This window comes from Drosophila ficusphila, unplaced genomic scaffold (assembly GCF_018152265.1).
Source record: "Drosophila ficusphila isolate 14025-0441.05 unplaced genomic scaffold, ASM1815226v1 contig_470, whole genome shotgun sequence".
Lineage (NCBI taxonomy): Eukaryota > Metazoa > Arthropoda > Insecta > Diptera > Drosophilidae > Drosophila > Drosophila ficusphila.
In genome coordinates this window covers 169,771-185,982 of record NW_025064389.1, presented here as the reverse complement: position 1 = coordinate 185,982, position 16,212 = coordinate 169,771, and the positions used below count along the sequence as shown (strand labels likewise).

The 16,212-nt window shown below is 41.8% G+C and overlaps 2 protein-coding genes across 2 annotated transcripts; one reads left to right on the top strand and one right to left on the bottom strand.

Annotated features, from left to right (window-relative positions):
* The first annotated feature begins 1,798 nt into the window (after positions 1–1,798).
* Positions 1,799–4,948, top strand: LOC122320331. Its single transcript, XM_043208525.1, has 4 exons — positions 1,799–3,081; positions 3,171–3,620; positions 4,344–4,593; positions 4,808–4,948. The coding sequence occupies exons 1-4, from the start codon at positions 1,799–1,801 to the stop codon at positions 4,946–4,948; spliced, it is 2,124 nt and encodes a 707-aa protein (XP_043064460.1).
* Positions 4,949–6,289: 1,341 nt separating this feature from the next.
* LOC122320330 lies at positions 6,290–15,693 on the bottom strand. The gene is made up of 3 exons (XM_043208524.1): positions 15,406–15,693; positions 9,720–10,181; positions 6,290–6,400 (listed from the first exon to the last, which is right to left on the bottom strand). Exons 1-3 carry the CDS (start codon positions 15,475–15,477, stop codon positions 6,290–6,292), a joined length of 645 nt encoding a protein of 214 aa, XP_043064459.1. The 5' UTR covers positions 15,478–15,693.
* Between the last annotated feature and the right edge of the window lie 519 nt (positions 15,694–16,212).

Genomic DNA, 16,212 nt, shown 5'->3' with positions numbered 1-16,212 from the left:
TGTTATTAACAATTAAAGATGCGATTGTTAGTACAAATTCGGACCTGGGTGACCGATTTGCAACGGATTTCGAAATGTTAGAAAAAAAACACATCATTTCCAAATTTTATTTATTTTTTAAAGCTGTTTTTACTGTGCACCGCACTTGTAAACAATTACCCGATACTATCGATGTTATCGAGTATTTGCTTCAAAAACCTCGAAAATATCGAATATGCTAAAACCCGAAGTTTTCCCAGAATATATATTCTTGATCTGCACACTCCGGTGCATACATCATTTCATACATATGCATACATAACATCGCCATATTGCGACTTTGTATAATTTCCAATTGCAAATTTTTTCCAATTGCATTCCTAGATGCAGTCCACATCTCCAAGAACATCAAAAACATTAATAAAACAATTACAAAGAAATAAAAATCCAATAAAAATAAAACTGCAAATTCCATTAATATTCCATTAATTAATTCCATTAATATATATACATATATGCATCCCGTTTTAGTAACTATATTATAACATCCAATTTCAACATACATATACATCTCTTCCAGCAAGTGAAAAGTGCAAAGAGAAATAAAAATAAATCACAAATTAAAATTATTTTGTGTGGGCAAATACTTTTTGTCCAGTGTGTGTATTCCAAGTGCATTTACATAAGCAGCAAGCAAGGGACGAAAGCTCTGCATATATCGACGCATTTCCGCGACTGTATCGTATGTCGCTTTTTTTTCGAAATTGAGATTTTAATGCAAAATTGTTAGCCACCTAATGTCCCACTACCCTGTGAAATATTATAACTGAAAGCCCTATTGTTCCGATAAAAATTAAGATTCAATTTTATGGTATGTTACAATGTGCGCGCGAAATTATCGTATGTCCATACAAATTTGCATGGAAATACTGCAATCGCACAAAAATACCGAAATACAAAAATAAAGAAAAAGCTTCTCCTGTAGAATTTGATTTTTCTACATACGATACAGTCGCGGAAATGCGTCGATATGAACGTTATGCGTCCAGCATAATTACAATCAAAGAGAAATAAATAAATAGTATTGTGCGTAAGCTGGGGCAAACATATTTTTTGTTGCCCAGTGTACTGTACACTATATTTCCACTAACCACATCATCGATAAAATTCCGCATCACAAATCTATGCATGCTCCTATAATATTTCCGGCTGATATTAATATCCATTTTATTTATATATATATTATATGTTTATTTTTTTGCGTTTTAATATTTTCTAAAGGCGTAAATTATTTAAAGGAAAATACGAGACACAAATAACAAAAACAAAATACATACATACGAAACACAAATAATAATACAAAATACATACATACGAACCACCAGTTAATAAATAAAAATAATTGTTTAATAAAATAAATAAAGTAAATAATAAATTAATAAATAAAAATAATTAAACAATTAATTATTTCTTTTCCAACCATCCAAAGGCGGCGCCAAATAATTTTTTGGCTGTTGCATATATTTTTTAAAATCTTTATATAAAAAACAAAAAAAAACCGGAACAATTATTTCTCAAAAATCGACTTTTCCATTCCACGTGAGCTCTCTGATATTTTTTATTGTTTAAAATAAATTCAGAACATCTCCAGATAATTTTAAGACGTTCCATTCCACGCGTTTCAAGGCTTGGGTTTTTTCTAGCACCGCGATTGGATTTTGTTTGTTTTTTGGTTTGCAACCACCCGTGCCGTACGTCTACCCTCCCTCTTGCTGACTATTTTGCAGCTGGATACACGGCGGTGCTGCTAGGTACGGCAATGCTGGATATTTGCCATCTTGGGACGAAATATAGGGCTCACGCCCTAATCGATTCGGGCTCCGAGGCAACTTTTATTTCCGAACGCCTATTCAGGCTCCTCAAGCTGCCGTTCCGCCCAATTAACGCCAAGGTCTCCGGTTTAAATCAGACCGTTTCCGCCCAGTCGACCAGGCAGTGTCATTTCGCGATAAGTTCGCCCTCCAAACCCGGCCTGCAGCTAAATACAGCAGCTTATGTGCTGCCGGAATTAGCAGGCAATTTTCCATCGTGTCCGATTCCAAAAGACGAACTGTCTGGCTTGCCTAATCTTCCTCTAGCAGACCCTACGTTCTCCGAAGTTTCCAAAATAGCGGTACTGATCGGAGCTGACATTTTGCGATCCGTGCTGCTAAGCGGCACAAGGACAAATATCTGCGGCTCTCTCCTCGGTCAGGAAACTATTTTCGGTTGGGTGCTTACAGGCCCAGTGTCCAGCACACCAAACCATGGCAGGGTCTCCGCGTTTACAACCCAGATCAGCGAAACGGCAGATAAAGAGCTAAATAAGCTTTTGACAAAGTTTTGGGAGGTGGAAGATCTACCAATTAAAATGGTAAAGGAGCCGGATTCCTATTGCGAAAGCAATTTCCGTCGAACTACGACAAGGGACCAAAGCGGGAAATACGTAATAACATTACCGTTTCGCGATCCAGAGCATTCTGGGTCCAGTTTGGGGTACTCGAGATCCATCGAATTGGCTCAGTTTCTTCGAAATGAAAATAGATTGAAAAGAGACTTTCCGTTAAAAGAGCAATACGACTCCGTCATTCAGGAGTATCTGGATCAAGACCACATGAGGCAAGTACCTCCGACTCAGGACACTCCGTCCTACTACCTTCCACATCATGCGGTCATTAAGTCCGAAAGTACCACTACAAAACTGCGAGTGGTATTTAACGCATCCAGCCCTTCAGCAAATGGGACCAGTTTGAACGATGTGCTTCACGCTGGCCCAGTCCTACAATCGGATCTAACGATTCAGATTTTGAAGTGGCGTTTTTTCCAGTACGTCTTTAGTGCCGACATTACCAAAATGTATCGACAGATCTGGGTTAATCCGAAACATACGCCTTTCCAGAGAATTCTGTTCCGAAACATGGAAGGAGAATTACGCGACTACGAGTTGAGGTCAATTGCGCCCCTTTTCTGGCGATCCGAGTCCTCCAACAACTGGCAAGTGATGTCGAAGTTCAGTTTCCAAGGGCTAGCCATATTATTCGGCAGCACATGTACGTCGACGATGTCCTAGCAGGGGCAAATTCCATACAAGAGGCCAGGCGAGCCATTCGAGAGCTATAGGATGCTCTCAATTCCGTAGGATTTCCCTTAAGGAAGTGGACATCGAACCATAAAGAGGTTCTCAAGGACATTCCTAGCGTGCATCGTCTCCACAATGGCTTCCTTGAAATCGATGCTGACAGCTCCGCCCAGACGCTTGGAATTCGATGGGAAGCTACTTCCGACGAGTTCTTCTTTGTACCGCCGGTGATCGGTATAGAATCGTCATACACGAAGCGGGAAGTGCTCTCCCAGATCGCCAAACTATTCGACCCCGCAGGTTGGCTGGCGCCATTCATAGTGCGTTCCAAAATGTTCATGCAGGAGATTTGGCTGCAAGAATTGGGCTGGGATGAAAAGCTTCCCAACGAGATGAGCCAAAAGTGGCAAGAGTTTTTGCGCAGCTATTCCGATCTTAACAAGATCCGCATACCGCGATGGAATGGCTACAATTCCGATGTGAGAATCGAGCATCACGGGTTCTGCGACGCTTCCCAAAAGGCGTATGGGGCAGCCATATATGTGAGAGTTGAGGTGGGCAATAAAATACTGGCGCATCTCATTACGGCCAAGACACGAGTAGTAAAAACCGTGTCCCTTCCTAACATGCCGACGGGTCCTTCCAAGCTGTTCTGTTGGCCAAAAGCCCACCACATTCGTGGCCAACAGAGTTGTCAAGATAATTCAAGCGACAGATGCCGAGAATTGGTCGCACGTTCGATCCGAGCAAAATGCTGCCGACTTAGCCAGTCGTGGCGTTCCTTTCAGCGACCTGGTTGGAAGTCAACTCTGGTGGCATGGTCCTGAGTGGTTACAAAGAGCGAGACCAGTGGCCAGCAGTGTCCGTCCAAAAATCCATCCACTTAGTTAGAGCAGCGCGTGGTTAAGAGCAATTTCGCTAAAGCAGCCTCCGAGAATTTCCTTACGCGTTTTTCCAAGCTCGACAAAGCCCTACGAGTCCTGGTGTATGTGCTCCGTTTTCCGACTCGTTGCCGTAAAGGTCCCAAAGGACCAGCGAGCCCTCCTACAAACATCGAAATTCAGCGCGAGGAATATGTCCAAGAGCTTAATTCCTTGAACAGTAAACGTCCGTTGACTGGTTCAAGTCCGATAAAGAAACTTTTTCTGTTCATAGACCAACAAGGCCTATTAAGAGCTAGTGGCCGCCGCTCAGCCTCAAAGGCCCTGATGTATGATGAGCGTCACCCTATCATCCTGCCTTACAGTTGTCGGCTGTCTCGCCTCTTAGTCGAGTTCATCCACCAGATTTCGCTTCATGGCGGCAATCAGTTGATGATACGCCTAATCCGAGCGAAATATTGGGTTCCAAAGCTTAAGAATCTAGTAAAGGCGGCAGGGAGTTCTTGCAAGGTGTGCATCATCCTCAAGAAAAGGCTGCAGTCGCAACTGATAGGCGATCTTCCGACAGACCGCGTCTCCTTCATGAGGCCTTTTACCTACACCGGCATTGAGAACGTAGGCCCTTTTGAGATTAAAAATTACACAGGAAGAGCGTGCCTCATTACAAAGGGGTACGTCTGCGTTTTTGTGTGCTTCTCAACTAAGGCCATCCACTTGGAACCGACCTCTGACTTAACAACAGACAAGTTCCTTGCGGCATTCGCCCGGTTTGTGGCCAGACGAAGTTGTCCCCAGCGGGTCTATTCAGACAACGGCAAAACCTTCGTAGGAGCAGCAGCATTGCTATCCCGTTATTTCCTGCAAGCGGTCAAGGAGTCTGCGATGGGTACATACGGCCATCAAGGGCTTCTATGGCGTTTCATTCCGCCAGGCGCACCGCATATGGGAGGCTTGTGGGAAGCGGGTGTGAGAAGTTTCAAAACACTTTTTTATAAAGCCACGTCCAGTCGAAAATACACATTCGAAGAGCTTTCGACGCTACATTCCAAGGTTGAAGCATGCCTTAACTCCCGGCCTCTCTCTCCAATGTCCGAGGATCCCTCCGACTTGCTGGCATTAACGCCAGGCCATTTCCTGATTGGGGGTCCGTTGCCCTCTACAGCTGAGCCCGAAATCAAAGGGGAAGCTAAGTCGATAACAAATCAATGGCAACACCTCAAGGCCCAGCATCAGCAGTTTACTGTGCGATGAAAAGAGGAGTACCTGAAAGAACTCCATAAGCGCAACAAATGGCAAGCTCCAAACCGGAATATCCAAGTTGGCGATATGGTGGTTGTCAAAGAGGACAACATACCATCCAACCACCAGAATGTCCGCGCCAAGACGGGACACTTTTTTATGGCAGTGTAACAATTAACAGACCAGAGAGCAGTTCTCTCCAGATGAGCTCTCATCTCGCTCTCTCGGTCTGCTAATTGTCTCCACACCGCTCTGCCGCCCTCTCCTGGATTTACATTCAAGTAGTGTAAAAACTGACCTGTGCCAATAAAGTCATTTATTTTCAAGTTCAATAAAGTTCTTTATTTCCGCGACACGCAAGTCATACATTTTCTTTTTCGAGTGATCGTACTATCAAGAAGGAAGTCCACCCCCCCACAATCAAATGAGATTTCACAACGAGTACCAATTCTGCTGTGTCCATCATTGAAACAAAAATTATACTTGGCCTAGATTTTTGGAGAAAGTTTAAATTAGCACCAGAAGTAGTCGGGGTGGAATCCCTACAGCAGATGGAATCAGAGTTCCTGACCAAAGAAGATCCAATAGAACCTTATACATTATCATCAGAGCAGACCGAGAAACTAGAAAAATCCAGAGCATGTTTTCTAACGTACAAAAAACAAGGATTAGGACTCACCCGAGTAGAAGAACACACGATCCAGTTGGTTGAAGGCACAGTACACGTTAAGGAACGATTTTTCCCAGAATCTCCGGCAAAGCAGCAGTTATTATTCGCTGGAGTGGATGAATTATTGAAATGAGTGAAAGTCTATGGAACAATCGGACGACGTTGGTTCAGAAACCTGGAAAGAACAGACTATGTTTAGACGCAAGGAAGCTGAATGCCGTGGCCGTAAAGGACGCTTACCCATTACAAAATATCGAGTCGATTTAAAGCCGAGTAGATGATACGATTTTTATCAGCAGCATCGACCTAAAGCATGCCTTTTGGCAAGTGGAGCTGGATGAGAAAAGTCGTCCACCACGGCTTTTACAATCGCGGGCCGACCACTGTAATTCGTCTCAGAGATTATGTAGGGTGATGGATAAGGTGATCCCACAGCGACTGCGCAGTCGAGTGTTTGTGTACCTGGATGATTTGCTGATGATATCCAAGACCTTCGAAGAACACTGCATATTGCTGAAAGAAGTGGCAGAGTATTTAAGTAAAGCAAATTTGACGATCGGTATGCAAAAATCCAAATTTTGTTTCAAATACCTACGATATTTGGGATATATCAACGGCGATGGAGCCTTACGAACTGCTCAAAAAGAAGGTTGTCGGGTCATCCAGCCGCAGCAGATATTTATGTTATCTTAATGCTAGCTCTTAGCTTAGCTGCATAATTGCCATCGCAAGTTATTTATTAAAATGAATTAGATTTAAGTATAACAAAAACCACCCTAACGTAAAATTGTCAAAATAAGAATTTTGTCCAACACAAAAATTTAAATAAAAAATGAAATAATATTCTGTCGTCACATATTTAATTATTTATTTATTTTTTCCCAAGTATTTACTCCAAATAATCACGTGTGATACTCGCCATAATTATTGATTATTTATTTATTACAATTTATTTATTACTATTTATTTATTACTATTTATTTATTTATCTCTATATATAAGTACATATATGTTCCTTGTAATTCGTCCTTCGGTACCGTGGCTAGGTGTATTATTATGTTAGTATTTAAGGACAAGAATCGAAATTATATCGAAATGGAAAAAATGAATTTCTGCGAGTAGAACTTTGTGTTGGGGGGATGAGGTGAGTTAGGCAAGATGCCACGACCCACAACTTAAAGTTGGGAGTTGTGTCCGAGGCATGCCCTAGGATCCACTCATGGTTGGGAGAGACTCCAAGGACTGTAAATTTGGCCGTGTAGTCCAGTCTAGATGTTCCAAAATCCGTTGTGTGAAAATTAGCCATTGTCCAAGTTTGAAAATTGTTTTTGTTTTGTCTGCTGCGTGGAAATATTCGTGGTTGTTCCCCTCCCTGGGATAACGTTGACTAGCCGGCAACTCCACCGCGCGAAAAGCAGGACATGACAAGCAGTTACAAATGACAGTGATACCAAACTTTTGATACACTCAGTAACAATATCAGTAAAAAAATCGAATGGAAATAATACAGCATTTCTACTTTAAAACAAGAAAGGAAGCTAGCTTCGGCAAGCCGAAGCTTATATACCCTTGCAGTCATCAAAAGGCTAAACAACATCGAAGCTAAGACGATTTTTCTATTCATTTTGCATATTTTCGACTATAGATCATATGGGAGCTATATGATATAGTTGTCCGATTTTCATCAAATTTAATTCGTAATTCAAGAGTCGTTAGACAACTTTAAATTTCAAAAATCATGCTTATCAAATAAAAACCAATGATGTTATAATTTTATTTCCGTTATTTCTATATAGATTTTTCGATCTTTCCTATGGCAGATATAAGATACAGTTGTCCGATTTTTATGAAACTTTTTTCTTAATATAAGGGTTGTTAAAAAACTTGATATTCAAAAAATCATGCTCGTGGGATAAAAAACAACGATGCTATCAATTTATTTCCATTAATTCTATATATATTTTTTTATCTCTCCTATGGCAGCTATATGATAGAGTTATCCGATTTTGCTCAAATTTAATCCGAAATTCAATAACAGTTAGAAAACGCCATCTTGAAGAATTCAAGTCGATCTGATCAAAAACAACAGAGTGAGAATTTTTAATTTCATTCTCTTGTTTCGGAGCTATCCGATATAGTCGGCCGATCCGGCCCGTTCCGACTTATATACTGCGTGCAACAACTACACAACTTTTGGGAAAGTTTTAGCACGATAGCTTTAAAACTGAGAGACTAGTTTGCGCGAAAACGGACAGACGGACAGATGGACAGATGGACAGATGGACAGACGGACAGACGGACAGACGTACAGCTATATTTCGATTCTGCTGATCAAGAATATATATACTTTATGGGGTCTGAGGTGTCTCCTTCACTGCGTTGCAAACTTCTGACTGAAATTATAACACCCTTTTGCTCTGCAAGGGTATAATAATCGTACGTCAGGAAGACAGGTAGCTGAAGCTCAAAGAAAGCTTCTAACAGCAGAAGCAATACCTCTCACCATAATTGATACATTGGAATTTTTGCTAGAAAATTAATTAACAAACAATTTTACCATGAAATTCGTCAAATAAGTAAAATACTTAATTGGCATATCTACCCAAACTACCACAAAGTACAGGAAACAAAATTACACTTGAGGCCTGTGGGAATAACAGCGAAAGTAACAGTTGCAGAAATTGCTCTACGAAATTTTTTTTAATCATAGAGCTAGCCGAAATTTATTGTTACAGGAGGAAATATTCGTTAATTTAGAAAGTATGACCAGCGTTAAATTAAGATGAAGAAGGAAACATTTTTTGGAATAATGGATCCCCGCAATCTGTAAGATTTTGTCGCTCTCTCAAAATGAAAAAAACCAGGAAAGTTGTGTAGTTATTGCACGCAGTATTTAAGTCGTAACGGGCGTCTGTATCGAAAAGCTCCCATATGAAAGATTAAAAAAAAATTATTTCTCCGTTGTTTTTGATCATATCGACTTGATTTCTTCCAGATGGTGATTTTGAACTACAATCGAATTTGTTTTTATCCGAGCATGACTTTTAGAACACTATACCCTTAAAACGAGAAAATATTGGACTACTATATCAAAAAGCTGTCATAGAAAATATCAAATTATTTATATAGAACTAGAGGTCCTGTGCCCGCTTCGCTGGTCAACACAATTTAACAACATAATATATGGAAGTATAGAAAGATGGTGAAAAATTAGAAGCGTTTTTCTAAATATTAAATTCCGAAAATTTGGGTGGCTAATTAATGTTTTTATTTTGGCAAAACGAAACGAAAATAATGCGTGCGCTCGGTAAGACTCAATTTCAACGAATGCTCTATTCTCCACAATCATACTTAAGCCTAGCTTACCGAAGGTTGGCGAAGACGGAGCGAACTCGCAGAGAGCGAACGAAAGCTTTATTGCGCTCCCGCCTTCGCCCTAAACTAACTTACAGTAAACTTCAAATTCAATTCAATAAGACTTATTTTAACAATTCAAAAAATAAAAAGAAAAACTGGCTTCAGCCAACACCGGCCCCGTTGAAGGCCCATCCGGCTTCAACAAACTGGAAGCGGCGCCAATTTATGGATGGCCCGCTTAAAAATTCCTCCTCCGCTGGTCCTCACTTCGACGACCCTGACCATGCCGTCCTCTCCTGCGTGAGTGGCGATGATCCTCCCTATCAGCCATTGTTGAGGCGGCAGGTTGTCCTCGGCGACGACGACCAGTTGTCCTTCCTGGATGTTGGGCTGCTCCTGGTGCCACTTGCCCCGAATTTGCAGGCCCAGCACATAATCCAGGGACCATCGCCGCCAGAACATTTGCCTGGCTGACGAGACAAGTTGCCATCGCCGCAAGCAACTGAGACCCGCCTGGTCCGGGGTCCGGAGTGCTGGGATGGGGAATAGCGGCCCGCCTGTCAGCAGGTGCCCTGGTGTTAGCGCTTCTCCGTCGCTGGGATCGTTGGATAGCGCGCCTAGCGGCCGGGAGTTCATCGCCGCCTCGATCCCGACGAGCACCGTCTCCAGCTCTTCTGCGGTTAGGAGCGCGCTGCCCACCGCTCGTAGGAGTAGGTGCTTTGCAGTTTTCACACCTGCCTCCCAAAGCCCGCCCATGTGCGGAGCCCGAGGCGGTGTGAATGCAAACTCGCATCCGCTTCTTGACGCGAATTCTCGAATGGCGTCTGCCTCCTTCTCTATGCGCTCCCGAAGGCCCTGGAAGTGGCGACTCGCTCCGACGAAGTTCGTCGCGTTGTCGCAGTGGACTGTGCGAGGGCATCCTCGGCGCCCAACGAACCTTTGGAAAGCCAATAAGAAGGAGTTAGTGGTTAAGTCTGACACAATTTCTAAATGAACCGCTTTGGACGCAAAACACACAAAAAGCGCTATGTAGGACTTATACGGAGGCCTTCCACGAATTTTCAATGTCGTATAGACGGGGCCACAAAAATCAACGCCACAGATACTAAATGGGCGGAGAGCACGGAGACGATCTGCGGGTAAATTTCCCATAATTTGCGTCATTAGTCGAGGCTTGCATTTAAAGCAGCGAATACATGATCGAACTATTTGACTGCAGACCTCCTGAGCGTTTACGATCCAAATACGCTGTCGAAGGAGACTCACAAGTGCTCGTGGCCCGACATGAAAATTGGTTAGATGCAAATGCCGGACATAGCTCTGCACAAATTGGGAGCATTTTGTCAACAGCAGGGGAAACTTGGCATCGTACGTTATAGGAGCATTTGCTAATCGCCCCCCAACTCGCAACAACGAAAAATTACACCAAGTGCCTGAGTCTTCATGAATGAATGGGTTCAATCGTTGAAGACTTGGGCCAACTCTGGAGTTCTTCCGAACTTTTTCAAGAACTTCGTGATACTCGTGTTTCTGGATGGTCTCGACAATTTTTAAGAAGGCTTCGTTGTACTCATTCGGAGACAGAGTTTTTTCAAAAACTATACTCTTGTCTCTGCATTTCCTTATAAAGCGGAACATGTAACCGAACACTCTAAGCAGCTTGAGGTGTGACGAAAATCCCTCGATGACATCTACCAGTTCCGACTTCCGTACCGTGGCGGCCATCGTTACCACAGTCTTCCTTGATTCTTCAATTAGGACCTTTTCATCGAGAACGAAATGTGAATTTCTGGGCCAGGTCTCTTCTCCATTCTTCAAAAAGGATGGTCCAGTAAACCAGATTGAATCGCTAATTTCCTCTATGTCACAACCTCTTGATACAATATCTGCTGGGTTCTGGTTAGTTGGGACATGCCGCCACGTAGCTTCTCCTGACCACTCCTGAATCTCCGCTACCCTATTCGAGACGAATATCGACAAAGAAGACGGATGGGATCGAATCCAATGCAACGTAACTTCCGAGTCTGACCAATAGACTATCCGTTCGATAGGGACCTTTAATAGGGGTTTGATTCTGTGACAGAGATCTGCGAGAAGGTGAGCGGCACATAACTCAAGCCTTGGGAGCGTTTTAGTCTTGAGCGGCGCTACTTTAGATTTTGACGTCAGTAATGACAGTTTAATACCTTCTGCAGTTTTGCTACGAATATAGACGCAAGCTCCATAAGCTCTCATGGATGCGTCGGCAAAGGCATGCAATTGAACCGGTGACATCGGATCGGTGTGCACATACCGCGGAATTGTTATCTCTTCCAAACGAGACAATGTATTTTTCAACTTATTCCACGCAGTTTCCAAATGCACAGGAATCGACTCATCCCAATCCAACTTGTTCAGCCAGAGTTCCTGCAATAGGATTTTTCCTCTGATTACGATAGGACTAAGCAAGCCGAGGGGGTCGAACAGCTTCGATGTCACCGATAGTATGTTCCGCTTTGTCGCTCTGAGACCCATGACGGAATTGTCAATTTCAAACTTGAAAGAATCTTCGTTAGGCAACCACGATATGCCTAACGCCTTCGTCGACTCTGAATCCGAGATCGGTATGGATTTAACTGTGCTCTCAGATGCGGTGACCTCAGGTGAGTTCGAAAACCACTTTGTCAATTCAAACCCGGCGGTTTGAAGAACCTGAGACACTTCAGACCTAATAGATCTGAGCTCCTCGACGCATGCAGCACCAGTTAGCATATCATCGACGTAAAAGTCGGATCCAATCACTTCAGCAGCTCTAGGGAATGAAAGTTTGGCAGATTCACTCAACCTTTTTAAACACCGAATCGCTAGATATGGAGCTGGACCAGTTCCATATGTTACGGTGTTGAGCTGGTATAATCTCAAGGATTCTGAGGGGTCTCTTCTCCACACTATGAGTTGAAATGGCCTATCCGCTTCATTTACCATTACTTGACGATACATTTTTTTAACATCGGCTGTCAGAGCAAACCTGTGCAGCCGGAAGCGGAGCAGTGTGGAGTATAACTCATCTTGGATAGTTGGGCCTACCATCAAGATATCATTTAGGGACACCTGAGATGACGTTTTGCAAGAGGCGTCAAACACGACACGCAACTTAGTAGACGTACTCTGGGGCCTAAGGACACACTGATGCGGAATAACATAATGTGGAGTCAAAGGAACTCTATTGTCTGTAGGAGACATATGACCTAACGCGAGGTATTCTTCCATGAACTCGAGATACATTTTCTTTAATTCAGGATCTCGCGACAACCTTCTTTCGAGCAACAGAAATCTCCTTTTTGCAACCTCGAATGAGTTGCCCAATCCAGTGGGATCAGATTTAAACGGCAATCTAACTTCAAACCGACCTGATGGCAAAACCTGAGTGGTCTTTCTATAGTGTTTTTCACACAACTTATGCTCAGGTGATAGAATTTTCTTTATAGATGGCATTTCTTCCAGTGACCAAAACTTTTGTAGTGTGCTATCAATCGATACTAATAGCTCTTCACTACAACTGAAACTATTCACAACATCTCTTGGGGCAGACGCCTTGTATCTGCCTGAAACAACCCATCCAAGTAGGGTCTTTTGAAGAGTTGGATAGTCAGGACCTTGCTTAATTTGACCAACAGCTAAAAGCTCGAAAAATGATTCTGCTCCTATCAACATATCTATTCTTTGTGGCTTGTAGAAATAGGGGTCTGCTAATGGTACGTTCTTTGGAATTTTCCAGTCACTGATATTCACAGACTGGTCCGGATGATATCCGGATATCGATTTCAAAATCCAAAAATCGAACGAAAATTCACTACCATTTATTCGCGACTTCACCACTGTGTGTACCTTTTTCTTAACTTGAGAATTGGATTCGCCAATACCAAGTAAGTTGATACACGATTCCTCTTTACGGATCTGTAAGCGGCGAGCAAGGTCTTCTGTAACGAAATTGGCTTGAGACCCAGAGTCAAGAAGGGCTCGAGCCAAAATGTATTCACCGCTTTTCGTGCGGACACTTACGATCGACGTGGCCAAAATCACCCTGTCCAACGATGTCGCATGCATAACATGTGACGTGGAAGGCTGATCCTGACTTTTAGAGGGAGACAGACTCTCTTGGGGTGGTGGCAACGCTAAACTATTCTCGGAGACGGTATACCTGTGCAGTAAAACGTGATGCGAGCGACCACAAACTCGACATTTACTACTCTTGCATTTGGAAACCGTATGACCCTTTCGCAGACAATTTATGCACAAAGACGCAGATTTAACAAAATCGAACCTTTGCATTACTGACAGCCGACCAAACGGACTGCAGTTCGCTAGGACATGGTCTCCAGCATTGCAATAGCTACAACTTTGCACGGACTTAGTGTTGGTCGAAGAACACGAAAACGAGCTTCGATTATGTTTGCTCGGAATTAATTTATCTTGCTTTGGTTTTGATGTTTCCTCAGCAGATAAATGCTGATATCGGCGATTCAACATCTTCTCACAATCGGACCAAAGCGGCAAAGTTTCATAATCGAGCTGTTCTTCCCATTTTTGTTTAGTCACTGGGTCTACTCTGTTCAAGACGAGATAAATCAACATTGCATTGGATATTTTTGTATCATCTCCTATCGATAACAACGATCCATAAATTGATGAAACGGTATCGATAAGGCTTCTTAAGGAAGACGCTGATTGGTGCGTAATTTTTGGAAGAGTGAACAATGTTGAGATATTATTCATAAAAATCAAGCATTCGTTATCGTAGACTTTTTTAAGGCTGGCCATAGCCTTCTCATAATTGCTCGCGGTGACTTGATAAGCCTTAATAGTCCCTAAGGCTTCACCGGAGAGACACGAAATTAGGTGGTTAAATTTCTCGATAACTGGAATGCTGTCGTCTTGATGAACGAGAGTTTCAAAAAGGCTGATGAAATTTTTAAACTCCGAATATTTGCCGCTGAACTTTGGCAAGGCCAAATTCGGAAGTCGAGCTCGAGTTGGGGCTACAGAAGCTGATCCGGAAATTTTTGGATCGCTTGCTGTCTTCAAGGCCGACAAAAGCGACATTAATTTTGCCTTGGTAACAATTGATAGCTCCTCCAACTCATCTCTAAATTCATCGCCATCATCTATATCTTCTATCTCTTCTTGCAATAGATTTGCCTTATTAATTGCAGCGTTTAACGTATCTAATCTACATTTTAATTCTTCTTCTTTAATCGCGATCGCGCCAGAATCGAGTCGATCACTTAATCGGCGAATGCTTTTTACTCGATTTTGTAACTTGGCTTTCAAGTCTTCAAGCAGGTTACTTTTTGGCTTTTCTTGGCTCATTTTTGAATTAAATTATCAAAAACCAAATTTATTAAAGTAAATTATTAAAGGACCAAGTGTGAAAAATTTAAATGAAATTAATTTTCGAATTAAACCACAAAAAATAATAATTTATAAAATATTAAATTTGTTCGAAAAAAAATTATTAAATAATTATTATTATTAAATAATTATTTAGATGCGAGAAACAACGAAAATAATTTTTAAATTGAATATCGAGGCACGAAGTATCAAAATTAATAGTGGGTGCAAACGACGGCGAAAAACAATATACCCAACCGAATGCGGGGTAGCGCGTCACTTGACGGTCCGTTAACCTGTAGCGCGCCCAAATGACAAGAACCCAACAACAACAACAACGCTGCTAGCGGCGACCAAGCGAAAACGAAAAAGTTTACCGCTGCAGCTGCTTGTATATAAGGGCTTATTTATTTGTGTATAACGGCTCAGATTAACTTCCCAACTATTAACTTGCGAGGTTTTAACGATAATTAAAAACAAGGGGGGCGACAGTGATTGCAATAATTTAACACAATTTAACAAAAGTTGCATCCAAATTGGTTCAAATAGTATATATCAATTTAGCACTTGTAAATATATTAGGTATTTATATATATATAATGGCTGTAATATTTGCTACTCTTTGAAATTATTAAAATTGTTTAAATTTTATTTTGCATGCAATCTAGCTCTACTATTTTGTACATATGTGCCAAGAATTGAAAGCGAGGTGCAATTTTTCAGCACTAGACAATTAACAAATATTTCTAGTTTTTTGTCAAAACTCAGCTTTCAATTTTTTGCACAAATACCTTTGGTTCTTCGTTTGGATCTTTCAATCCTGCTGCCACTTTCCTTTTGCAACTTGAACAATCGCAGGGCATCCCTCGTCGGTGGCAGAAACGTCGAATTAGGGTATTAAATTTCGCGACCGGCACGAGTGAATTTGTTGTTGTTTTTTAATAATTAAAAACACCACACGTCGCGGGCAACTTGTATGTACTTCACAAGAACTTTATATTTTTGTGCAATTTTTATAGCAAAAAAACCACAAGAAAAAAAATCACTTGCAATTGTTTGTTATTTGTGTCACTGTCACTTTAAAAAATTGTTGCCTTTTATTTAATTAATTAGTCCACCCGGGGGCGCCATGAAAAATTAGAAGCGTTTTTCTAAATATTAAATTCCGAAAATTTGGGTGGCTAATTAATGTTTTTATTTTGGCAAAACGAAACGAAAATAATGCGTGCGCTCGGTAAAACTCAATGTCAACTAATGCTCTATTCTCCACAATCATACTTAAGCCTAGCTTACCGAAGGGTAGCGAAGACGGAGCGAACTCGCAGAGAGCGAACGAAAGCTTTATTGCGCTCCCGCCTTCGCCCTAAACTAACTTACAGTAAACTTCAAATTCAATTCAATAAGACTTATTTTAACAATTCAAAAAATAAAAAGAAAAACTGGCTTCAGCCAACAGATGGTGATTTAACACTTTTCCAGTTTGACTTTTCCACTTGCGCAGCACAATCCAGCCGTTTCTCTTTTAAACTTTAACGCACTGCAATATCGGTATATAGTCGCCATTGGTCCAATATCTAAATTTTCATTATCACTGTAGT

Coding starts and splice junctions, on each gene's coding strand:
- LOC122320331 (XM_043208525.1), top strand. CDS start 1,799: ATGCTGGATATTTGCCATCTTGGGACGAAATATAGGGCTCACGCCCTA. Junction 3,621..4,343: donor TGCGACGCTTCCCAAAAGGC/GTATGGGGCAGC, acceptor CCTGCCTTACAG/TTGTCGGCTGTCTCGCCTCT. Junction 4,594..4,807: donor CCTACACCGGCATTGAGAAC/GTAGGCCCTTTT, acceptor AAACCTTCGTAG/GAGCAGCAGCATTGCTATCC.
- LOC122320330 (XM_043208524.1), bottom strand. CDS start 15,477: ATGCCCTGCGATTGTTCAAGTTGCAAAAGGAAAGTGGCAGCAGGATTG. Junction 10,182..15,405: donor ATCCAAACGAAGAACCAAAG/GTATTTGTGCAA, acceptor GGCTTTCCAAAG/GTTCGTTGGGCGCCGAGGAT. Junction 6,401..9,719: donor CGGCGATGGCAACTTGTCTC/GTCAGCCAGGCA, acceptor CACTTCTTTCAG/CAATATGCAGTGTTCTTCGA.